This window comes from Pithys albifrons, chromosome 6 (assembly GCF_047495875.1).
Source record: "Pithys albifrons albifrons isolate INPA30051 chromosome 6, PitAlb_v1, whole genome shotgun sequence".
Classification (NCBI taxonomy): domain Eukaryota; kingdom Metazoa; phylum Chordata; class Aves; order Passeriformes; family Thamnophilidae; genus Pithys; species Pithys albifrons.
Window position 1 is genome coordinate 52,904,595 of NC_092463.1, and position 22,357 is coordinate 52,926,951.

The 22,357-nt window shown below is 38.0% G+C and overlaps 1 protein-coding gene across 2 annotated transcripts; it reads left to right on the forward strand.

The window, feature by feature from the left end:
* The first annotated feature begins 1,572 nt into the window (after positions 1-1,572).
* On the forward strand, positions 1,573-21,507 carry COPB1 (COPI coat complex subunit beta 1). 2 transcript variants are annotated; one of them, XM_071558904.1, is made up of 22 exons: positions 1,573-1,678; positions 4,141-4,292; positions 4,958-5,187; positions 5,903-6,072; positions 6,693-6,807; positions 7,415-7,507; positions 8,054-8,191; positions 9,179-9,298; positions 9,689-9,796; positions 9,886-10,032; positions 10,459-10,604; positions 11,573-11,669; positions 12,243-12,403; positions 13,070-13,190; positions 13,557-13,784; positions 13,962-14,141; positions 15,173-15,317; positions 16,807-16,926; positions 17,370-17,515; positions 18,788-18,877; positions 19,731-19,886; positions 21,172-21,507. In XM_071558904.1, the coding sequence occupies exons 2-22, from the start codon at positions 4,202-4,204 to the stop codon at positions 21,229-21,231; spliced, it is 2,862 nt and encodes a 953-aa protein (XP_071415005.1). In that variant the 5' UTR covers positions 1,573-1,678; positions 4,141-4,201; the 3' UTR covers positions 21,232-21,507. The 2 variants fall into 2 exon arrangements, with proteins under 2 accessions (XP_071415005.1, XP_071415006.1); XM_071558905.1 differs by lacking the exon at positions 1,573-1,678 and adding an exon at positions 1,753-1,822.
* The last annotated feature ends 850 nt before the right edge of the window (positions 21,508-22,357 follow it).

The window sequence follows — 22,357 nt, forward strand, 5'->3', positions numbered from 1 at the left end:
AGCGTTTACTTACAGTATAGACATACGGTGCTCTTGGAAACTGTTGAACTGAGAGGGGCTTATAATGCCTACGAAACTGTAAAATAGTTGTGGAATAAACATGATACAGCCTGTTTCCCTGTGCCAGCTTGTCTTAAACTGAATCTGAAAAGACATTTGTGATCATGAGTGTTTACCAGGAACGTTGCAGGCTGAAGAAGTGAGAAGCTGCCAACCAGCTTGTGTTTGATTTTAAGGGGGTTCACTCAATAAACTCCCACTCGTTTGGAACTGAACTGTATCACTGTTTCTTCAGAGCCATTAGCCAGCCAAAATTAACAAAGGGCTTTTAGCTCACTAACGGCTGAAACTGAAGTAACACGTACTTGAAATTCCCATTACAAGACCCCTGAGCTGTAGAGTCCCTGCATTGCTGCTGAACAAACAGGTTCGCCTGGGGTTTGTCCCTTCACCTTGTCCTGCACCTGGTGCCGTTTCAATTTAAGCCGAGTTCCACAAAATTTGGGATGAACAGTGGCTTCCTCAGGATTGTGTGGCAGGGAATCCCAGTGAGTTGGTGCTTCCTAGATACAAAACAGGTGCAATGCCACCATATTTTAAACAAAATTAGTTCAGTGTTATTTTTTTCATTTTCCATGTTGGAAATAGAACTGTTCTTGCTAATGACTGCATTGAAAATTATAAGAAACAATTTTTGGGGTGGACCCACGCAGGGACTTGATAGCCTGCTCATTGTACTTAAACAAAAAATGGAATCTTTAATTAATAAATACTAATAAATTAATAAACTTTCATTAATAAAGCATGATGCTGTTTTGAACAGGCTTTAAATAGTGTCTTGAATCTGTAAATAGTCATGAAAATAGCAAAATAATAATATCAGAGCTGTGTATATAGCTTTTAAGTACTAGACAAAGCTGTTTTTATTTTTTCTGAATGAATTTTAGTTTTTCCCTATTATTCTTCCATTTTACACCTGTTACTTTTCTATTTACTTTCCCTTTATTTATTTATTCCCCTTTTACTCATTTTTTCCTCCCTTACTCATTTTCCCCCCGCTATTTATTTTCACCCTTAATATTTTTTCCTCCATTGGTTCCCCCCTCCTTGGGTTTTTTCCCTGTGTTTTTTCCCCTTATTTATTTCCCCTCTTATTTATATATTTCCCCTATTTACTTTTCCAGTTACTCACTTATTTTTTCCAATTATTTATTTTCCTCAATTATGTGTTCTCCCGATTGTTTATTTTCTTGATTATTTACTTATTTTCCACATTATTTATTTTTCCCCTTACTATTTCACACCCTCCCCTTTTTTCCCTTAATTAATTATTTTCCCCTTAATCATGCAATTATTTCCCCCTTATTTGTTTATCGGGGGGGGGTTTAGTCTTACTTTCGGCTGCTATTTGTGTTTCCCGGTGTCCCGAGGGTCCCTGACCTGGCTCGGGAAAATCCCGGTGCCGTGACGTCACGGGGGAAGCCCTTCCTCGCGCAGTCTCTCGGCGCGCGGGGCGGTGCCGCCCCCTCCTCGCAGTCGCGCGTGCGCGGGGCGTGTCCCGGCGCGGCCGCCGTAGGCTCGATGTGGCGGGGCGGGCGTGGCTCCACGTCAGCCATCGCCGGAGCGGCCGCGCCGCGGTCTCAGCTGCGCTCCGGGAGCGGCCCGGCCCGTCCGTCTGGTACGGACCCGCACGGCCCGGCACCAAAGGCTTCGCGGGGCCGCGGCAAGCAGCGGGCGCCGCGGCTGCTTTGGGACCAGGCCGCCGGAGGCCTCAGGGCCCCGCCGGCATCTTGCCGGTGGCCCGGCTGGGCCCGGGGCGGCGGTGAGGGGGGGTCTGTGGCCCGGAAAGGGCGCGGGACTCGGGGTTTGCTCAGGGGAGTGGGGGGCGGGCGGTGGCATCGAAGTAAGTTTTTCCTCGTAGCTAAAAGCCTTCGGGTTTGAGCTGGAAGTGGGCACCTGGTACAGTAAGGGAGAAATGTTCCTAAGCGAGCTCCGAATGTGTCGGGATTTTTTAGTAAACGTATTTGCGCTGTAAATTGCGGATGTGCATCAGTAAAATGATGTGTTCTCGGGGGTTTGGTTCGTAAGGTGCCCCCGTTCCCAAGGCTCCCCGGAGTTAGAGGTGGCGAGCAGTCGTGGCTCTTTTCTGCCCTCGGTAAACTGCAACTTTGTATTTCCTCTGTAAACTTTGATTTCTTCTTGCTCGAAGAAGTTCTGGGTGCCCCATCCCTGGAAGTGTTCAAGGCCAGGTTGGATATGGCTCTGAGCAAACTGCTCTAGTGGAAGGTGTTCCTGCCCGTGGCAGGGGAGTTGGAACGAGGTGATCTTTCCGGTCTCCAGCCCAAACAAGTCTGTGGCTCAAGACAGGCGGTCAGAAATGCTATTGCTGGAGAAGTAGAGCAGCACCCTTGTCTGTGTCCGTGGAGCCTCTCTCTAAGATCAAACTGATTTCAGGTGCATTAAATGCCATGTCCAGTAATCTCTTGAATGAGTTGTTTATGTAGATATTTTTAAACAGCAATCTTGAAGGATCTAATCCTTGAAATAAGGAATTTATAACAGAAAGAGGCAAGTTTCTTTTCAAAATTTGTATTGTGATTGTTTTCAGGAGTACTTGTGATACTGTTTTAGTTTGTTGTTCTCTTGTGTAGGAAGAAACAGTAGCCCAAGTTAGCACAATTTCCCTGCTCATTGTTCAGTGTAAGGTTCTCTAGGTTTGCATTTGATGAGAAAAGGGACTTTGGACCCAGCACCAGATTGTATAGTGCCTCAAGTGCTCATTCAAATGCCAGAGCAATATGTCCCACCTTCCTTCTCTCCTCAGAGCTGTTTGTGGGGAGGTGGTTTTAGCCAGACTGGGAACATGTGTTTGTTGGTCTGCTGGGTTTTGTTTGCTCCTCCTTCAATAATAAGGTAGGAGTGGAGAGTTTATAGGGTTTGCACCTCAAAATTTGTCTGCACAGATAAAAGAGGTGATGTGGGGTAGGAGCTCATGTCCCAGAACAACAGCTTCTTAAACCGACCTGTTACTGAAAGCTTTAGATCATGGAGGTTTGGCCCTGCCATCATGGAACTTTGAGGAAAAGTGACCTGCAGGGCCCTAAAGTACAGCCTTGAGTTGGAGAGTTGGGTGTTCCATCTTTATGTAAACCTCAGTTCTGTTGGGCCTGTTATTAGTAATGACAATTGTTTAAAAAAAATGCCTTTGCACATTATTTGACTGATGTTTGGTATCATAACCTAAAGTAAAAAGGCATCTTCCTTATTTTAATCATTTGTTAAACTCAGTCAATGACATCCAGAAAATTAATAAAAGCTAATTTATTTTAGACACAATTTCTGTAGAAAGGAAAAAAATTGCTTATCTAATAAAAAACCCCTGTTTGCTCTGCCTATCGTAGCATTCACCAAGCCAGCTCAAACTTGAGAATTTTTCATTACTTGAAAAATAAGGTTGATTTGATCCTAGATGTCTATCATATAAAACATAAACAAACATGAGAATGAGGATTGGTAGAAGAAAAAGGTTGATTTGATCCCAGGTATCTATTACATAAGGCAAAAGCAAACATGATTCCCTCTCACTGTGCTTTCTTTTTACCCGTCCCAGGTTTCTGCTTCGTTGGATCTTGTACTCATCTTTAAAGCTTCCTCCATAGGCTGATTCAGCTTGTTTATCATGTCAAGAGAACTGTAAAACTGGATCTTGTTTTTTTAATTTTGGGGTTTGGGTTTTTTTATTTTTCAGCTGACATTTTTAGCTTGGGTCAGTTCCTCTGGAGGGGCACAGGACTACAGTGAAGGTAGTGGGAATATATAGCCAGGATCAGGGAGAAGCTGCTGCATCTGTTCAGCTACAAGTCAGGGCCCCGTACACTTCTTTTATCCCTGACTGTGCTCAAAGTGTTGGGAAGATTTCTTTCTTTTACCTTTTTTATTGTCTCTGGAAAATTTCATGCTTCATCTTTGTGGTGCTAACAGGAATATTTTAGTGTAACAGAAAAGTGTGAGGGCTTTTGAATTGGCTTCTCAAGAAACACAGCAAATCCCTTTGAACCATGAAGTCTGTTGCAGTAATGTTTTAGTGTTCATTAATAAAATATGTTAACTTTGGTATGGCTTTGTTTGCTTGTTCCTTAGGTTGTCTGATACTTGTGTCAAAATAATTCTTCCCTTGAGAAAACTTCTGTAACCAAGAACCATGACTGCTGCAGAGAACGTGTGTTACACGTTAATTAATGTTCCCATGGATTCAGAACCACCTTCTGAAATCAGCTTAAAAAATGACCTAGGCAAGTATAGACAATGACTGAAGGATACTCCATCTTACCTGAATTATTCTCTTATTGTGCCTTTCCTAGAATATTGTTGACATTTTATAAACTCAAGCAAGACAATTTGATGCTTATTTTCGGTTGCTGTTTGAGAGGTACACGTTTCTCTGCTGTGTTTTGAGAAACTTCATGGTATTATCTTAAGTGGCTTGGTTTTGTTGTGTGTGTGTTTCCCCCAGTCTGTACAAAATTTGAAATCATTTTGTTTGAAAGTTTTAAGTAATACCAGTTTGAGCTAAAGCAGATTTAAGCACTGTAATTAGCAGCAAGTTGGGTTGTCACTTGTTCAATGCACTGCAGAATGTGCTGGCAGGAACAGCAGTGTTGGTGTGTAGTATACGGGTGACATCAGAGCATGTTGTAGTATCCTGGTGTTAAAAGCTGTTTAAGTATTACAACAATCTTGGATTTTGAATGCTTTCAATTCCAATATATTGATCCTAGAATTAAGTCTGAACTCCGTGCTTGTTTTTAAATATCTCCTGCTCAGGGCATGAATTTTATTTGTGTGCTCTGTTGCACTGCTTCAGAGAGGTTTGTGTCTTCTGACACTGAAGGTTGGTACTCCTGTTAAACTAACTGTGACGTGTCAGCCTTCCTGACTTCATTTCCTCCTCCTCTAGAAAAAGGAGATGTCAAGTTGAAGACAGAGGCCTTGAAGAAAGTAATCATTATGATTCTGAATGGTGAAAAACTGCCTGGGCTTCTGATGACCATCATACGCTTTGTACTGCCTCTCCAAGATCATACCATCAAAAAACTGCTGCTGGTCTTTTGGGAGATCGTGCCTAAAACCACTCCTGATGGCAGGCTCTTGCAGGAAATGATCCTCGTGTGTGATGCATACAGAAAGGTAGCCCATTGTTTACTTCATTGCTTGTCTGGATCTTTACAGAAAGTGTATCACTTCGTCTTATTTAATAAATGTGAAAGTGGTTTATGCTCAGCATTTCCTTCCTAGCAGTTATTTCTCTGTAATTCAGGGCTGGATAACCACAGATAAGCAGCACATCTACTACCAAGGAAATTTTGTGTTCTTTTACTATTATAACTTAACAAAAATGTAGTTTTCATGTCAGTGAGCATCAGAGGTGAGGGGTAACATGGTTACTGTCTTCATGGTGTCTTGGGACAAGCCATGATGCATAAAAGGACATTGTTTTTTGAATAACTACATTATTGTACACTTGGGACACTCCTTCATGAAGGTAGTAAGGACCTTCAACTTTGGGAATGGGTTGGAAGCAGATGAGCTAATATACACTGAAGTCTGGTATCCAGTATGTGGGAATGCTCACAGGCTGATCTTTCACACCCATGGTAGTTGGGGAAAACACATACAATGCAGAAAAACATAGTGCAGGGTTTGTAAGCTTTACTGCACAGAAATACATGTTGTTAAATACTTTGGGGCAGCAGTGTTTTAAGAAGGCAATTCACAAGAAGACTGAAGTGACACTGTTGATGTTGGGAACTTGTACCTTGGGAAAGCTGAGTGTGGCAGAAGGCTAGCAAGTGTATTCCTCTGGAGAGTCTGGCATTTCAAATATGTTTCCTGTTGGTTTTAGGATCTTCAGCACCCGAATGAATTTATCCGAGGCTCTACTCTGCGTTTTCTTTGCAAGCTGAAGGAGGCAGAGCTGCTGGAGCCTCTGATGCCGGCCATTCGCGCGTGCCTGGAGCATCGGCACAGCTACGTGCGCAGAAACGCAGTCCTGGCCATTTACACTATCTACAGGTAAAGGCCAGAAACAACTGAAGGGTGTGGATGCAGAAGGTCACAATCTGCATAGTTTTTGAGATCTCAAACATTTATTAATCACTACTGTGATGTTTAGGCTTTATTTTTTTTGTTTGCTTTTTCTCTTCTATCTAATGGACATTGGAAAAACGAAAGGTACTGCTGCTTCTTTCTCAAGTGCAACTGAGGTCCTTATATTGCAGGTTAATTTGCCTTTCTTAATGATCTAGACATTATTATTTGTGAGAAATGTCCACAACCATGAATATGGCAGAATCCTGGCAGGAATATGCATATATAAATTTATTTCAAGCAGGACATTCTTGATGTGCTGCAGGTCCATAGTAAATAAGATTGCAGTTGTTACCTGGATGGTGTGGCTGAATGTTGCTGTCTAACTGAAATCACTGGTGAGGTAATGTCTTGGCTGTCATGATAACAAACAATCTTTTAAACTTCCTTGAGTCTAATTGCTGTTTCAAACAGCTGCACAAAAGCTGTGTATCACCATTTTACTCTTGAGTTTTTTTAATGTTTGACTTCAGTATTTGCACTTAAGCCCTGGGTTCTACTCCTTACCAGTAGCTTTTTTAATTAGGATATATATTTTTTTTAAGAAACTTTGAACATCTTATACCTGATGCTCCAGAATTGATCCATGATTTCTTGGTGAACGAGAAAGATGCAAGCTGCAAAAGAAATGCATTTATGATGCTAATTCATGCAGATCAGGTAAGGATACTTGCCCCCAAACTCATTTGGTTTAATAACTTGAAAATGTGCTGGGTAGCTAGCTAGGAGTTTGTTGATAGTATAAACTGTTTGTATTCATAAAAAATCCCATGTATTATTGTGTTAATGCTTTTGTGGGATATTTGGTAATGAAAAAGTTAAAGTAGATCTTCAGTACTGTCTTCATTTTAAAGGAGAATTACTGTATTTGGTGAAGGCATATGCTAGTGCTGAAATTGTAATTAGTTTTGGCAGGGGAGCATAACCAGACTGAGAAGTGCTCTATTATCTACTGTTTTATAGCTCTTGTAGTCGCATGAGAAGGAAATGGCAGTTTCTGTTTAGTGTTTTGGATTATTTGCTCTACAGGCAATTGCCTCTTGTGCCTGATTACCATTAGTTTTGTCTCTCTTTTGCAATCTACAGGCAGAACACATTAATTTGCTCTTCGAGTTTACAGTGTTTTGCTAAATTGTTTAAATTTCAAGTTGAAGGGTTGCATAAATGCCGTTTTCTATTTTGATTTTTAGAATGTGTTTTGGTTTAAAATTCAACTGACTGAGCAAATTCAGACTAATTGAGAATAATTTATCTTTTATTTGTGTAGGATCGAGCTTTGGATTATTTGAGTACCTGTATAGACCAAGTCCAGACATTTGGTGACATACTGCAGTTGGTTATTGTGGAACTAATTTACAAGGTAAAATGGAAATGTTGTGGCACATTTAAACAAATGCACATGTTAGATTATATTAGACTGCTTTTAAAAGGGATAGAACATCGCTGGAAAAGGCATTATTGTTAGCTTCTAGTCCATGTCAGAAATGTGTAATTTTTTAATACAGCTGAATCAGATTTGTCCCTTGAAATGATAAAGAGCTTGTGTGTGTACAGTATAGAGCAGTATGTCTCACCTGATTTGCTGTGATGGGGACAGTGTATTATCAGACTGGTTTCATGAGCACGAGCAGGGCCATCTCTTACAGAAACTGGTAGAGGCTATGCCCTTCCATTTTATCTGAGATTTTAAGACCTGGTAGCATTGTACTGAGTTCTCAATAACAGTTTGTGAATAGCTTTTGTAATTAGACTTTTACAGCTGTGAATGACACTTCCTATCCCCAGAAAAGTCTGTCACGTTTTGTTCAATTTTCAGCTTGTTGTAATATAATGGAGCAGGTCAGCTGTAGGATTGCGCTTTTCTTTTTTCTTTACATGCCAACTATGCATTGTTCTTCTTGTTGAGGTCTGTCATGCAAATCCATCAGAGAGAGCTCGGTTTATTCGCTGCATCTACAACTTACTGCAGTCATCAAGTCCTGCAGTGAAGTATGAAGCTGCAGGTACTCTGGTTACACTCTCCAGTGCACCAACAGCAATCAAGGTATAGAAGTGGCATTTTCAGATGTTCACTAGCTTTTATTGCTCTGAAACAAATACTGTGTGCCGCATGTGGATACCTTGACAGAGCAAAGGCTTTAGTAATATGGGGCATTCAACACTTCACATGTGAAACTCTCTCATAAAATATCTCTTAAAATCGGTCACAGAAAAAGACGGACTGCTTTGCAAACCTGAAGCTAGGGAGATGCATGTAGGGGACAAGCGTGGATACTGTGCAGACTGTTGTACAGTGGTTGGTACCAACCTGCAGCCCTCTTGGCATAGTTAGCAAAGCAGAGTAAAGCTGAAGATTTTTCAGAGGTTGAATTACTTTCTTTCTTCATGAATATTTCTCTTTTCAGACCAGGGCGGAAGTGTAAAGCAGTGAAGATTTATGTTGACTTCTGATTCACCTGGGGTTCCCAGATTCATATTTTTTTGGCTGATTATTTAAGAACCCTCAGAAATTTTGAACTTGCATGGAATTTTAAAAATAGAACATGGAAGTCTAGATTTAGAATAAAAGCATTGTAAATAGTAGTTTCTAAAGGTCGAAGGGAGTATGATTTCCAACATTCTTGCTTTGGCTTACTCATTGTTGTTGAGTAGGCATATTGTATATCGAAACTGTCATTAAACCATACCTAGGTAGACTGACACGGCCAACTGTTTTAAGTTATTTTTCATACCCTGTTGTGTACTTCACAGCTGACCCACAGTATGTCAGGTAATCTGTCTTGTCTTTCTTGGAATTTTAGATCAATTCTGTGTATTGTAAGCTGATACAGTTGTGAGCTTTCCAGTGTGATTTTTGTAATGGGATGGAATTGATCTATAATGGACCAGGAAATTTCAAAGTCTGTTTTCAGATTAATTTCTCTGCCAACTCAGAGTAGCTGCTTTAATAGTAACACAGCAATCTTTCCTGAATTTTTCTCAGAAATTTGCCAGTTTCTCCTCTTCGTTATTTTGCTCCTTTTAATTTCAGGCAGCTGCCCAGTGCTACATAGATTTGATTATTAAAGAAAGTGATAATAATGTGAAACTGATTGTCTTGGATCGGTTGATTGAATTAAAGGAGCATCCCTCCCATGAACGAGTATTACAGGTATATGAGCTGTCTCTTTTCCTGCAAGCTTTAGGAAAGAAAAGCCTTCAGTAACAAAGTTTTCTTGTTTACATTGTCTTTTGACATGTTTTTGTTATAAAACATATTGGATGGACCTCTGTGTTTGAGTTTTTGCTTTTATTGTCTCCATAAGAATTATCAATAGCAAATGCTGGGCTGATGCACCTTGCATGGTAGAGTTCTATGAAAATGTAGAATGTATTATTTGAGCAGTGTGAAGTTACTAATGCCTGAGATACGTTGCTTGCTTGTCAGCAGATTATATATTATGTATCCAGAAAGGCTTTGAAAGTCATTGAGGAGTGAAAATAAGAACTGTATGAAAAGGGAGTAATTTAAAACAGCAAAATACATACAATTTTGTTTTAGGATCTAGTTATGGATATCCTCAGAGTGCTGAGTACCCCAGATCTAGAAGTACGCAAAAAAACCCTCCAACTGGCTCTGGATCTTGTGTCCTCAAGAAATGTGGAGGAGGTAAAAATATGTACTTTTGGTTCATTACACTATTTTTTTCTTTGGCAAAATATGTCCCTTTTTTCAATTTTATTTGATCTTTTCTGCAGCTTGTGATTGTTTTGAAGAAGGAAGTGATTAAAACTAATAACGTGACAGAGCATGAAGATACAGACAAGTATAGACAGCTGCTTGTTCGTACACTGCATTCTTGTAGTGTTCGGTTTCCAGACATGGCTGCAAATGTTATCCCAGTGGTATGGAAATGTTTAATTATATTGTCATTAAATATTCTAGCTGTACCCAAAACCTGGAGAATAGCTGAAATTGAGATGTTCCTAATAGTGGCCTCACAGGAAGCAGTACTATTTTTAGTCACAAAAGAAATACAGTGCTTTTGATGCTGTGATTATTTTGTCTTCAGAGACTTTATTTTTAAATGTTTTTGAAGAAAATGAACTGAAGAGGACTTTCACTTAAAATACAATCATTTGTATCATTAGAAAACCACTTTGGGATGATGGTAATTGGTAGTTGTTTAGAACGTATTTAAGGGTGTTTTACTTCAGTTTTGTTTAATGAAAGACATATGCAGTTTCATTTTTCTGAATGTAGAAGGAAAATATTATTGTACAAACTTACCTGTGCTGCTGTTTGTGCACATGTTCACTCTTCTGGGATAGCTGATGGAGTTCCTTAGTGATAATAACGAAGCAGCAGCCGCTGATGTCTTGGAGTTTGTGCGGGAAGCGATACAGCGATTTGATAACCTCAGACCTCTTATTGTTGAGAAGATGCTTGAAGTCTTTCACTCTATTAAATCTGTCAAGTGAGTCAAAAATATAGTATCAAACAGACACTGGAGCACCTTGTGGTTTATTTGCATTGAATGTATATTGTCCTTAAATATATACCTAAATCTTGCAAACCACACACAAAGAATAACTGAAGCTGAAATATTTTGGGACTAGGTGGTTTCTAGGTACAACCTACTTGTACAAAAGAAATTAACTGCTTTTTGTATTGAATGAAGAAAATAAATTTAATTTCTAGGCACAATTGGTAATTGTATTTCCACTTGCTGGGAGATAGTGTTGTTGATGAAGGCCAACTATGAAGTGATTTATTTGTTCAAACAGAGTTACTAAGGGATTTGCACTTGTAGGCAACTGGAAATACTTATGGTACATTTATTAGAAAACCCAGTCTAACATAGACCAGACTTTGCGATCTACAAAGCTTATTTAGCACCTTTCAGGGCTCTAAAAACTGTTTTCTGATGGACCTCATATGACTGAAGTCATATGAGAACTTCTCTGTATTAGCACTCTGTCATTCTTGTAATACACAGAGAACTCTGAATCCTATCCCCTCCTCATTCATTAAGTGGGGAAAAAAAGGCTTTGCTATTCTTTTCCTAATCGTCACTCATGTTCGTGTTTTTTGTTTTCTCCTGTAAAATGGCAAAATTAGTTTCTCTCAGTTAAATGGACAATTTACAGCTGATACACAGTAGAGCTATTTCATTATGATCACAGTAAAATCTAATTTTGTCTATGTTGAGATTTACACAGATGGAAATAAATCTGTATCAGAGAATATATCTAATTTGATGTACATGTTGATGAGTTTACTAAGGCTGAAGGGATAATTTTCTTTGATCAAACCTACATTTTATCATTGTGTCCTTTTGAATATGTCGAGACTGGCCTTTGCCACCTGCCCACAAATCACTTCTCTTGATGCTAATTTGAGTATGTCATGAGATCATTATTTAAGTCACTGTTCTTGTCTTAGGATTTATCGAGGTGCATTATGGATCCTTGGAGAATATTGCAGCACAAAGGAAGACATACAAAGTGTAATGACAGAAGTTCGCAGATCCCTCGGAGAGGTGTGTGTGCTTTGATCTCTTGTGTTTACTAGCTCTTTGTGGTTTTACTTCTTGTTATGCAGTGGGTTTTCTAAGAAAAAAGATATTTTTTTTAAAAGTCAAGTAAGATGCAACAGTATTTTGAGGGGTTGTGATGTGTTAATGGCTTTGCACAGGAAATCTTAAGTAGAAAGAAATTAGAGTTTAGTATTTATTATCAATTTTTTTCCAAGTATCATACTTGAGCTGAGAATAAGTGATATCTTTTAAGAGGGGAGATTTGAAATTCCTCTCAGAAAATTATGAAAGCTTTAAGGTGTAATTTAATTATATTCACTAGGAGAGAAAGTCTGTGTTTTTCAGGGAGGGATCTAAGGCAGTCTGTGCAATGGGAGCTTTATTGCATGGCTAGGAAGCTTCTGTATGTATTTCATATCTGCTTATCTCCTCAAATTCTCCAAAACTGTTGCACTGTAGCTGACACTTTTGCTCATAAAAACTTCAATAATGCAGGTCATTTTAATTAAAACTTTCTGCAGAGCAAAAATGTATCTTTTATTCTAATAGTAATAATTGTTTCCTACTCATTTCTAGATTCCGATAGTAGAATCTGAAATTAAGAAAGAAGCTGGTGAGCTAAAACCTGAAGAAGAGGTGTCTGTGGGTCCAGCCCAAAAACTGGTGACAGAGATGGGCACTTATGCAACACAGAGTGCTCTCAGTAGTTCCCGACCTGCCAAAAAGGAAGAAGACAGGTATTTAAGATTTCATCCTATGCCAGGAGTGACCTGGTTGTTTTTTTGTGGGGTTTTTTTGCTCTGTTTGAGCTGTATTCTCTCTCTCATACAGAATTCAGTGGTTGAGGGAATTTCTTATTTTAAGGTATTATCCCAGGTAGATGGTATCTGTTGTCTGCTTGCTTAGGATTTGTAATCAAAGTTTACTGTATCAAAAAGGTCTTCATTATGATATCTTAAATTCTGTTTGATTTTTTTAATATGTAAAAATCTCACAATTTTAGTTGGATACAGAGATGTCGCCTTTAGATTAAAATCTTTTCTTCCCTTGATAACTTGCACTACTTAATACTTACTATAGTTTATTTTGTTGGTACATAGTGTAATTGTTATATTTCCTTAGTTACTGCAGATGGGCTACTTCATCTTGACTAGTCATTATCATCTCAGAGCTACAATGAAATTTTTATATATTACACCTCTCACTCCCTAGTCCATGTGGAAATGACTGTGTGACTTGTGCATATCTCTATATGTGGAAAATTACTCTGAAAGGGAAAAAACAACCTTCTGAGATGTTTCAAGCTTGTTTTGCTTGTACAGTGTAAATGTTAAGGTATCAAGAGAAGTAGGCTGAAGAGTGTCATCCAGAACTAGTTTTCTGATGATCATTTGTCTTTGCAGGCCCCCATTACGAGGATTCCTGCTCGATGGTGATTTCTTTGTTGCAGCTTCCCTCGCTACAACTTTAACCAAGATTGCTTTACGATATGTGTCACTGGTTCAGGAAAAGAAGAAACAAAATGTAAGTAATGTCTTCTGTTTTCACTGTGCATGCAAAGAAGAGCTGGTTGTTGCCTCTTTTCTTTTAAATAGATGCAAAATGGATGAAGTCCAAACTCAAGTGCCAGTTATGTGATGTGGTTAATAATGATAATTTCAGTCACAAATAGGACATACTGCTTTCCAGCCACTCTATCTAGTCAGTCTCTAAATCATGCTGCTTGGTTTCTAGGTAACAAGTACTGAAAAAATAAGTAATTTTTTAAGAGTTTTGATGATTTGATTTATGTGCACCTTTTTGTTAATAAGTCTGAAATAGACATTTCTGTAAAGCTATGGAAAATGCAATAACCTTCTTCCATTCATTATCCTTTGCCCTCCTTCTCAGTCCTTTAATGCTGAAGCTATGCTGCTGATGGCGACTATTCTCCATTTGGGAAAATCTTCTCTTCCCAAGAAGCCAATTACAGATGATGATGTGGATCGTATTTCCTTGTGTCTGAAAGTTTTGTCAGAATGTTCTCCTCTCATGAATGATATTTTCAACAAAGAATGCAGGCAGTCCCTCTCTCAAATGCTGTCAGCCAAGCTAGAAGAGGAAAAACTTTCCCAGAAGGTGAGCTATTAAAAGTGTGTAACCGTAAACACTTGAAGTTTTTTGGGGATGTTCTCCTCCAAGCTGGTCCCAGAAATGTCACCATTTGACTCTGTGTAAGTCAGCTGTTATTTGACTGTGTTTCTGTGCTATGGAATGGAATTCACTGTGGATTCTTGAATTATTCTTTTCCTGCAGAAAGAGTCGGAGAAGAGGAATGTGACAGTTCAACCAGATGATCCCATTTCCTTCATGCAGCTCACTGCTAAAAATGAAATGAGCTCAAAAGAAGACCAATTTCAGCTTAGCCTTCTTGCAGCAATGGGAAACACACAGAGGAAAGAGGCTGCTGATCCTCTTGCTTCCAAACTTAATAAGGTAATGGGACATTAGTGTTTTAATTATATACGCTTTGCACTGCATGTGCACAGGATCAACTTTGGGAATCGCGGGCTTGAACTGATGAACCAGATTGTGCTGGTGGACTGGAAAGACCCAGGTAGTTCCTGGCTGGGATCAAAACACAGAGTAAAGCCCTTGTGCTTGTAGTGGTTACGTTCTTCACATGGTGGGGGAAGAATAAGGAGGGGACTTGAACAGTGCTGAGCTGGTGGAATGTGAAGAAGAAATTGTTTGCTGATTTTGAAGAGCCCAGTGAGGTTCACAGGTAAAAGAGTAAGGATGTCAATAGTGATTATGAACCCCTTCCTTTGGCAGCTATATCCTATTGCCAAGTGCAGTTCATCCTTGTCTTTATACCTTTTTTTGCTGCTGATTACTAGGACCTACAGAGAAGATTCAAGGAGAAAAGAAATCTTTTCATTCATTCATCAGTTAGACTTAAAAAGCCCAAACTTTTAAAGAATGATTGAATTGGTTTTGCTGTTTAAAGCTACCTTTTAATTTTAAATCAGAGTTTCCTTGTCCTGCTGATCTTCTTAATAAATGGTCTTGCCCTTCCTATTTTATGACCTTAGAAATTCAGAGTACATTTCATCTGGAAGGGTTTTATAATAGTAGTCTATACATGAAAGGACATCTGAACGAAGGATGCAGTTATTATTAATTTCTAGGAATAATAGGGACAATTGTTTATTTTGGAAGACTTATGCATGAACTCTAAATTTTCTAAACATTGCAGCTTCTTTAAATACTATTTTCTAGACAAAATTTGTGGGGTTTTGAGGTGGGTTTGTTTCTATTTTGCTTTTTCTTCTTTTCTGTTTTTCTTGCTAGTAAGCAAATTTTGTGAAATTAAAAGCTCTTTGCACACCTGCTTCTTTTGGAGACTCATATTAAAGAACAATGGATTTAATTTCACTTCATTCTCATTTTTTTGTAGTTGTTTGATGTGATTCTGTGTTTAAAACTGTTTCCTGAGAAGAAAAATACCTTAACCTCTGTCACAGGTTACTCAGCTGACAGGTTTCTCAGACCCCGTGTATGCAGAAGCCTATGTCCATGTCAACCAGTATGACATTGTGCTGGATGTGCTTGTGGTCAACCAGACAAGTGACACTCTGCAGAACTGCACACTGGAACTGGCCACACTGGGTAAGGAGGACTGGTGGGAACAAAGCAACTGTGTGAGGTTCTGAGCATTGGCATCCAGCTGTTAGGAGTTTCGGAGACATTTTGAAATACTTACAAATTTGTGCCAGTTAGTTTCCATTTTAGAGGATGTTTTTCAATGCCTTTAAAATACATTTTTTTATGTATTTGATGGGAGACTTGTACATACTGGCACTGCCAATACTATCTGATGATACAAACTGTAGTCAGATTTTTGATTTTTTCACTAAAGAAATAGCATTGCCTTTTTCCCTTCTCCTTTTTTCTTGAAATACAGACCAGTTTTTTTATATAGTTATTCCCATTTTGCTGTTATTATAGAGATTAAAAATAAACTTCCAAAAAAAGCCAAAACCCCAACTTCTATGGGGCAAATGTCAGGCAACAGGAAGCCATCTGCCCTATGTGGTTTTTACACTCAGCCTCAGGAACTTAAATTCTGCATTTACTCAGCTGAAACCATTGCCTGTACCAGCAGTTGTCCCAGAGTCTTGGTTGAACAGTTCTGAGACTTCATTATCTTCTTTTAGAGGAGCGACTGGAGCAGTTAATCCAAGAACAGTAACGAGTTTCTTATTAGTTCTTCTCTGCTTTGTCAGTCAGGAGTTGAAATATGTTTACATACTGCATATGTCAACATACTGGGAGAACACGTTACATACTTTTAATTATTGTAAATATGAGTGGAGGGGCATAACCTTTCTCCTAATCTTTTCTCAATAATTTAATCAGACTAACAATGGAAATTAATAAAATTAATATATTACTTAATAGGTTGCATTCTTCTATTTGTCAGCTCAGTAAAGAGGAATGCTGTATTTCCTGTTTGATGTCTTCAGATGTATTGCAAAAACTGAAATCACTCCTGTGTGTAGAGCTCATGCTGCTCGTGCTGTGTGCTCAAATTGCAGTTTAACAGAACCAAGGAGTCTTTTACAATTGTTTGTTAAAGGATTAATAAAAATGCAACCCTTAGTGTTTTCTTGCAGCACTTATGTTCAGAATCAAGGTGACACTTTGACCTGTTCATAAATAGCTTAGTGCATGTAATACAGGACATTGAACTTTGGTCTTTAGGAACTTGACTGTAGGGTTAAGTCTTACGATGTTGTCAGTGATTAAAACACAAGGTAGAATTAACCATTTCCTTGTTAAAAAATTAATTATAGACTCAATCCAAAGCCCATTTAAGTCAGTATTTGTGTTTGTTTTTCATGGGATTTCGGTGAACACAGCAATACTTAAACCAAAATTCTGTATATAATGTAAATTACTTGGTCTTGCAGTTAGTAAACTGTAAAAAAAAACCCACCAATTCCAGATCAATTAATATCTTTATAGTGGTATTTAATGCAGCTCTCTAGATACAAAAATGGAATGACAAGAAAATAAAAAAGGGTTGTTCCAAAAGCTAAGCTTGTTTTGTACTGCTAATGTTCCCTGATGCCCATCTCCCAATTTCGTTACTCAGGTGACTTGAAACTTGTGGAAAAACCATCTCCTCTGACACTGGCTCCACATGATTTTGCCAACATTAAAGCTAATGTCAAAGTTGCTTCAACAGAAAATGGAATAATTTTTGGTAATGTTGGTAAGTAAACAATTCAGTGTGCAAAATTAACATTAGTATGAAGCATCTCTTAACTGCTTAATGAGCTCAAAAATAATTAAAGCTTTATGTACTTGGGGAGGAAATTAGATGATCGACAATGTATAAATATTTTGTGAGGATTTAAAAAATTGCAAATTGCTTTTCCTTAAAATCATAGAACATGCTACTTTTTGAATGATTGTCAGCACAGTACTTGAACCCAAGTCTCCGAGTTTGAAATAAGCTGGGCAGCCTTGCCTGAAAGACCAACACATTTAACTCAAAGTTCTGTGGCAACTGGGTAAAGTTCTTGAAGATGACAGAGGTCAGGCATGAGATCGAGCAAGGGTTGGGTGTTGTTAATTGGCAGATGAAAACTCAGCACCGTTATTAGTGCAAATTCACTTTTTAAACATTAAGGTGGTTTGTGTTTTATATTGCAGTGTATGATGTCTCTGGAGCAGCCAGCGACAGAAACTGTGTGGTTCTCAGTGATATCCACATTGACATCATGGATTACATCCAGCCTGCTTCTTGCACGGATGCAGAGTTCAGACAGATGTGGGCAGAGTTTGAGTGGGAAAACAAAGTTAGTTTTATTTTTTGTATGTTATTTGGGGTATGTTTGTTGATGTGGTATAATTCTGTTTCTTGTTCTACACCAACTCATTAAATCAACATTATCTGTTGTCTTATAAACCTTATTCAACATCCACACTGGACATTTGTCTCAAATAGCTCTTTCTCTTACTGGTATCTTATCAGTTTCACAAGCTTAGCAACACAATAACTATGTTTTCTTTTTCTTGCAAAAGCAGTATATGTGTTGAGCTTTACCTCCTGTATGGAAGGTGTCCAAACTGATTGGTGATTGCTGTGTATTTTGGCTCAAAGGTGAAATGGCAGCAAGTATAAGTTTATGCTGAGGCTCCAGAATTACTCACACTGCTTAGTCTCTCCAGTTCTGAGCTGCTTTGTGTTTCGGGCCACAGGGTGCCTTTTAAAGGTCATTTAGTCCATGAACAGGGACATTTTTCTTTGTCTGTTACTCTGCAGTAGAGCTATAACATACAGCTATGGATGCTGTATAAGACCAAAAAGGTTGTGGGAACACTTTATATTAACTGGAGGTGCCCAAACTGGTAGTTACAGACCCATTCAAAAGTGGTTAAAGAAGATAATCTCATACAACAGAGCAATATAACTTAAGAATAGAGTAGAAAGATTAAAACAGAATGGGAAGTATTTTACCTGTTCTAAACTTGTTTTTTACATGTGTTTACTTGAGACTAGATTTAAAGGTCTCAGGGAACTTGGCACACAGTAAGTTTTAAGGCATAGTATGTGAAGCCTTAGAAATCTATAAACTACTGCGAAGACATGTGTTAAAAAGCAGTTTAAACAGGACTATTAATACTCATTATGAGGAAGCCAGGGCAGCCCAGACAGCTTTCTTGCTAGACGGGAAAGATGAAAGTAGTTCTTATCGTTAGTTAAAAGCAAGCTTTGGACTAGATACCTCTTTTTTCTCGTTCTGGCAATGTGCACACTGTATTCAGACAAGAAGTCCCCTATTTGTTTTGGAGAGTCTACATGTTCAGCAGAATATCATATTCACTCAATTCATATTGGGAACCATGGTAATAGCATGAAGTTCTCAGTCTTTGAACAGTGGATGGCAGGAGAGGAAGACTTCCTATGGTGCCACCACATAATGGGGAGTGCACCCAGCTTACTGAGTGTGCTGTTCCTCAAGGAGAAATGCAGTGGTAATCTCCTTTATAGAGCTCCAAAGGAGAGATGATTTCAGAAATGCCTGAGGTGCTAATTAAAGTAATTGCCTTTTTTTTTCTTATTCAAGGTAACAGTGAATACAAATATCATTGATCTAAATGAATACTTACAGCACATACTGAAGTCAACCAATATGAAATGCCTGACTCCAGAGAAGGTGAGCTGTTTCTTGGAGGCTTTTAGACACCCATTTTAGTTTGTGTGCTTTACCATTTTAGTCTGTTCAGCATTGTTACTAATATTATTAGAAATGCTTGCTTGCAATATGAAATAGTATGCGTTTGGATGATACTCTCAGATACATGATGTAACTCTTACAGATGGTCTTGTGCAGGGCAAGGAGTTGAACTTGATGATCCTTGTGGGTCCCTTCCAACTCAACGTATTTTGTGATTCTGTGATACACTTCTAAGTTTTTAAATGAGTGGTCTGAAATGAGTAAAAGCAAATTAATGTTATCAAAATTCCATGTTGTTTAATCACTTTAGCTATTGCTTCCCCAGTTAGAAAGTCAGAATGTCCGTTTTAATTCATGATAGCCAATCTGTAATATAGACTTGATGGGACCATCTGTTTTTATAAAGGGTTTTTTCAGTAATTCCCAAGTTTCTTCCTTCTCAGCCAAAATTTACCTTTCTTTTGCCAGTTTAGCTTTTTTGTTGTGAAGCAAAATAAATCTATACAGTATTTGCTACTAAGGTATAATATGTATAATAACTATGGTTTCTATTTTAATTTCTTTACCATTTGGCTGGTGGTTAAGTCCGACCATAAAATGCCATCTTACCTTGTTTTGATGAATACTATAGATTGCATGTTTTCCAGTATTAATTCTAGAAAAAGGCCACCACTGTTTCCCAGTGAATGAGTCCCATGCTTTAGCAAATGTTGCACGTGAAGAAAGAAGTTTAAACTTCATATACTGATAACTGCCTAGCTAATATAGGTTAAACTAAAACGTGTTTAAAGGATTTTGATCTTTTTAAAGAGTTCAAATGTGCTTTCCACAGGCACTTTCTGGTTATTGTGGCTTTATGGCAGCCAATCTTTATGCTCGTTCCATCTTTGGAGAAGATGCCCTGGCGAATGTCAGCATTGAAAAGCCGATTCATCTTGGCCCAGAGGCACCTGTCACTGGTCACATCCGAATCCGGGCCAAGAGTCAGGTAACAGGGCTTATGTCTTCTTGGCATTTTTGTGAAAATGTGCCAGGCACTTTAAAACAACTGCAGATTATTGTGCATTAGTTTCTAGTACTAGGTAAATGGGAAATTTTTTAGTGAAGATGAATATAGGAACTTTATCCTTAGTTCTAAAACCATCTTTTACGGATTTTGTGAGGAAAGAAAATCTCTCTAATTAGGTGTGATCGTACCCTAAAAAAATGTTTTAGATCTTTTCTCCTAGTGTGTTATCATAGTATAGGCCTTAGGGCCAAGATTTACTGATTTTATCTAGAGCACTGCAAATAGGATGTTAGATTTTATTTGCTTTCAAATAAAAAGCAAATATGCCCCAGGATTCCATGACTTTTTTCTTATGTTACACATTTTAGTGTCACACAGCAAGGCAATTTTATGCATGAAACTGTTGGGTTTTTTTTAAAAAACAGCAAAACAAAACCCAAAGTCTTTTAGTAGGAGTATTTTCTGTAGACATATCTGTGAGTCTCTTTGGATTTTAGAACTTCTGCCTCCCAACTATAAAAAGAGTATGGGATTTGGAATAAATACAGTAAAAAAAGCACTGTAAAATAGAAGTATTTTAAACAGGGTACAATAAAAGACTACTGGAGAGTTTTCACATTTAAAGAAACCATGTAGTTTGTGTGATATCATTGTAAAGATTTTGAACTGATTTAAATTCCTATTTCTTGTATGTTTGCTGAGCCATTTTTACATAAGTCTGCATTCAATTGCATATACCAGTATAGCTTCATCTGAAATCATTCTGCTTGGAATATATGGCTTTATTCATGCAGTTTCTTGTGACATTTCTTCAGTTTCTATGCAATATTAATATGGTTCTGTGATAAAATTATTTTTCATAGCTTTGGTGCATTGAGTGCTAGTATCAGCACTGAGACTTTCAACAGCTGAATGTCAGTAGCTGGACTGTCAGTCGTAATTTCTCCCCTGGCACCTACTTTCAACTGGTGGGAGGTCAAAAAGATTAGATTTTTTTTATTCTTCTGCTTTTCATACTGATAACACATGTAACATTTGCCAGCTAATTTAGGTTTTGTTGTTACGTCTATATGTGTAGATCTAGCCTTTACCTAGTGTTAGAGAAATGTGCACTGTAATGTGTACAAATAAGGGAACAGCTAGAAATTTCCATGCTCCTGACTTCATAGGTTTCTATATAGGAACTTCCATTTTAATATAGATAAGATAGTAATTTTGAAGTGAAGTATCTGTGTCATGATTGTCTTTTTTCTTTTCCTTCCAGGGAATGGCCCTGAGTCTTGGAGATAAAATCAACCTATCTCAGAAGAAAGCAAGTTTATAAATTTTACCTAACGTAATTTCAGGTCTTTTACAATTTAACCTTAGGTATTGGTGGCTTTTGAGATCCAGAACATCTTGTATTCTTCAGTGTTCTGTAATTGTAGAAGCCAAGCTTTTGAGCTAAAAGCATTCCAGCAGATAATTTATAGGTTCTCCATGATTGATATTGAGCAAAACTTTAAATCTCCAGGGTTTTTTTCTTTGTCCTGGAAGTCATGTTTTCTTTGTCTTTAATATATACTGATGCTCACAGTACAATAAACAAATTATGCCAGTGCCTGTTTTGTCTGTACATTATAATCTGTGTATTATCTGATCAGTATTGATTTGGCCAGGAGTATTTTGATACTCCAAGAAAGTGGGAGTTTGTAACAGCTTAAGTGTTTACAATAATGATTAGGCCTAAATTGTGTGAATGTGTTATCATGACCTAAAATACTCTGGTATACCTAGGACAATATATATTTGCTATTTAAATCAAGGGCTGTTTGTTCTATAAGGTTGGTTTAGTAATGTAATAGCTTGGCACAGACAAGCTTGTAGCATCACAAAAGAGACTGTAAAAATTTAGTTCTTTCCAGCAAGTTGTAGAACCTTAAAATTTCTGAAATGCTTTTCTGACAGTGTTATCATGACAAACATAACATTGCTAGTGGTATTCTTCTTTTTCAGTTAATGTAGAAAAGACAGCCAAGTGCAATGTTAAAGCTGTTGCAACATAAGCAGTATTTCAGTGAAGGCAGCCTTTAGCCACGTGTGTAAGCTCAAGAAGGAAGGATTCACACCGGTTATGGTCTTGCAGTGAATTGAACTAAACTGAAAAATTGCAGAAAAGGATGAATTGTGAGTGAAGGTCAGCTCAGGATACGTAAGTGAGTTAACAACATTTACCTACTAAATGTTATGCAAATTAGCAGTAGATTAAAACATTATAACCATTAGATTGAAAATACTGTTAGCTGAATCTACTAAGCATGATTTCTGAATTTGTTAAATTATTGCAAGCAAGTACTTCTACAAAACAATCTCCAGAGCCAGCAGTACTCTTCCAGTTGGCATGAAGTCTGCTGCTGTGACCTGCTCCATTAGGACAGAAGAGAATCAAATTATTACCCTAAAACATTAAA

Coding starts and splice junctions, on each gene's coding strand:
- COPB1 (XM_071558904.1), top strand. CDS start 4,202: ATGACTGCTGCAGAGAACGTGTGTTACACGTTAATTAATGTTCCCATG. Junction 6,808..7,414: donor TGCTAATTCATGCAGATCAG/GTAAGGATACTT, acceptor TTATTTGTGTAG/GATCGAGCTTTGGATTATTT. Junction 14,142..15,172: donor TTGCTTCCAAACTTAATAAG/GTAATGGGACAT, acceptor CCTCTGTCACAG/GTTACTCAGCTGACAGGTTT.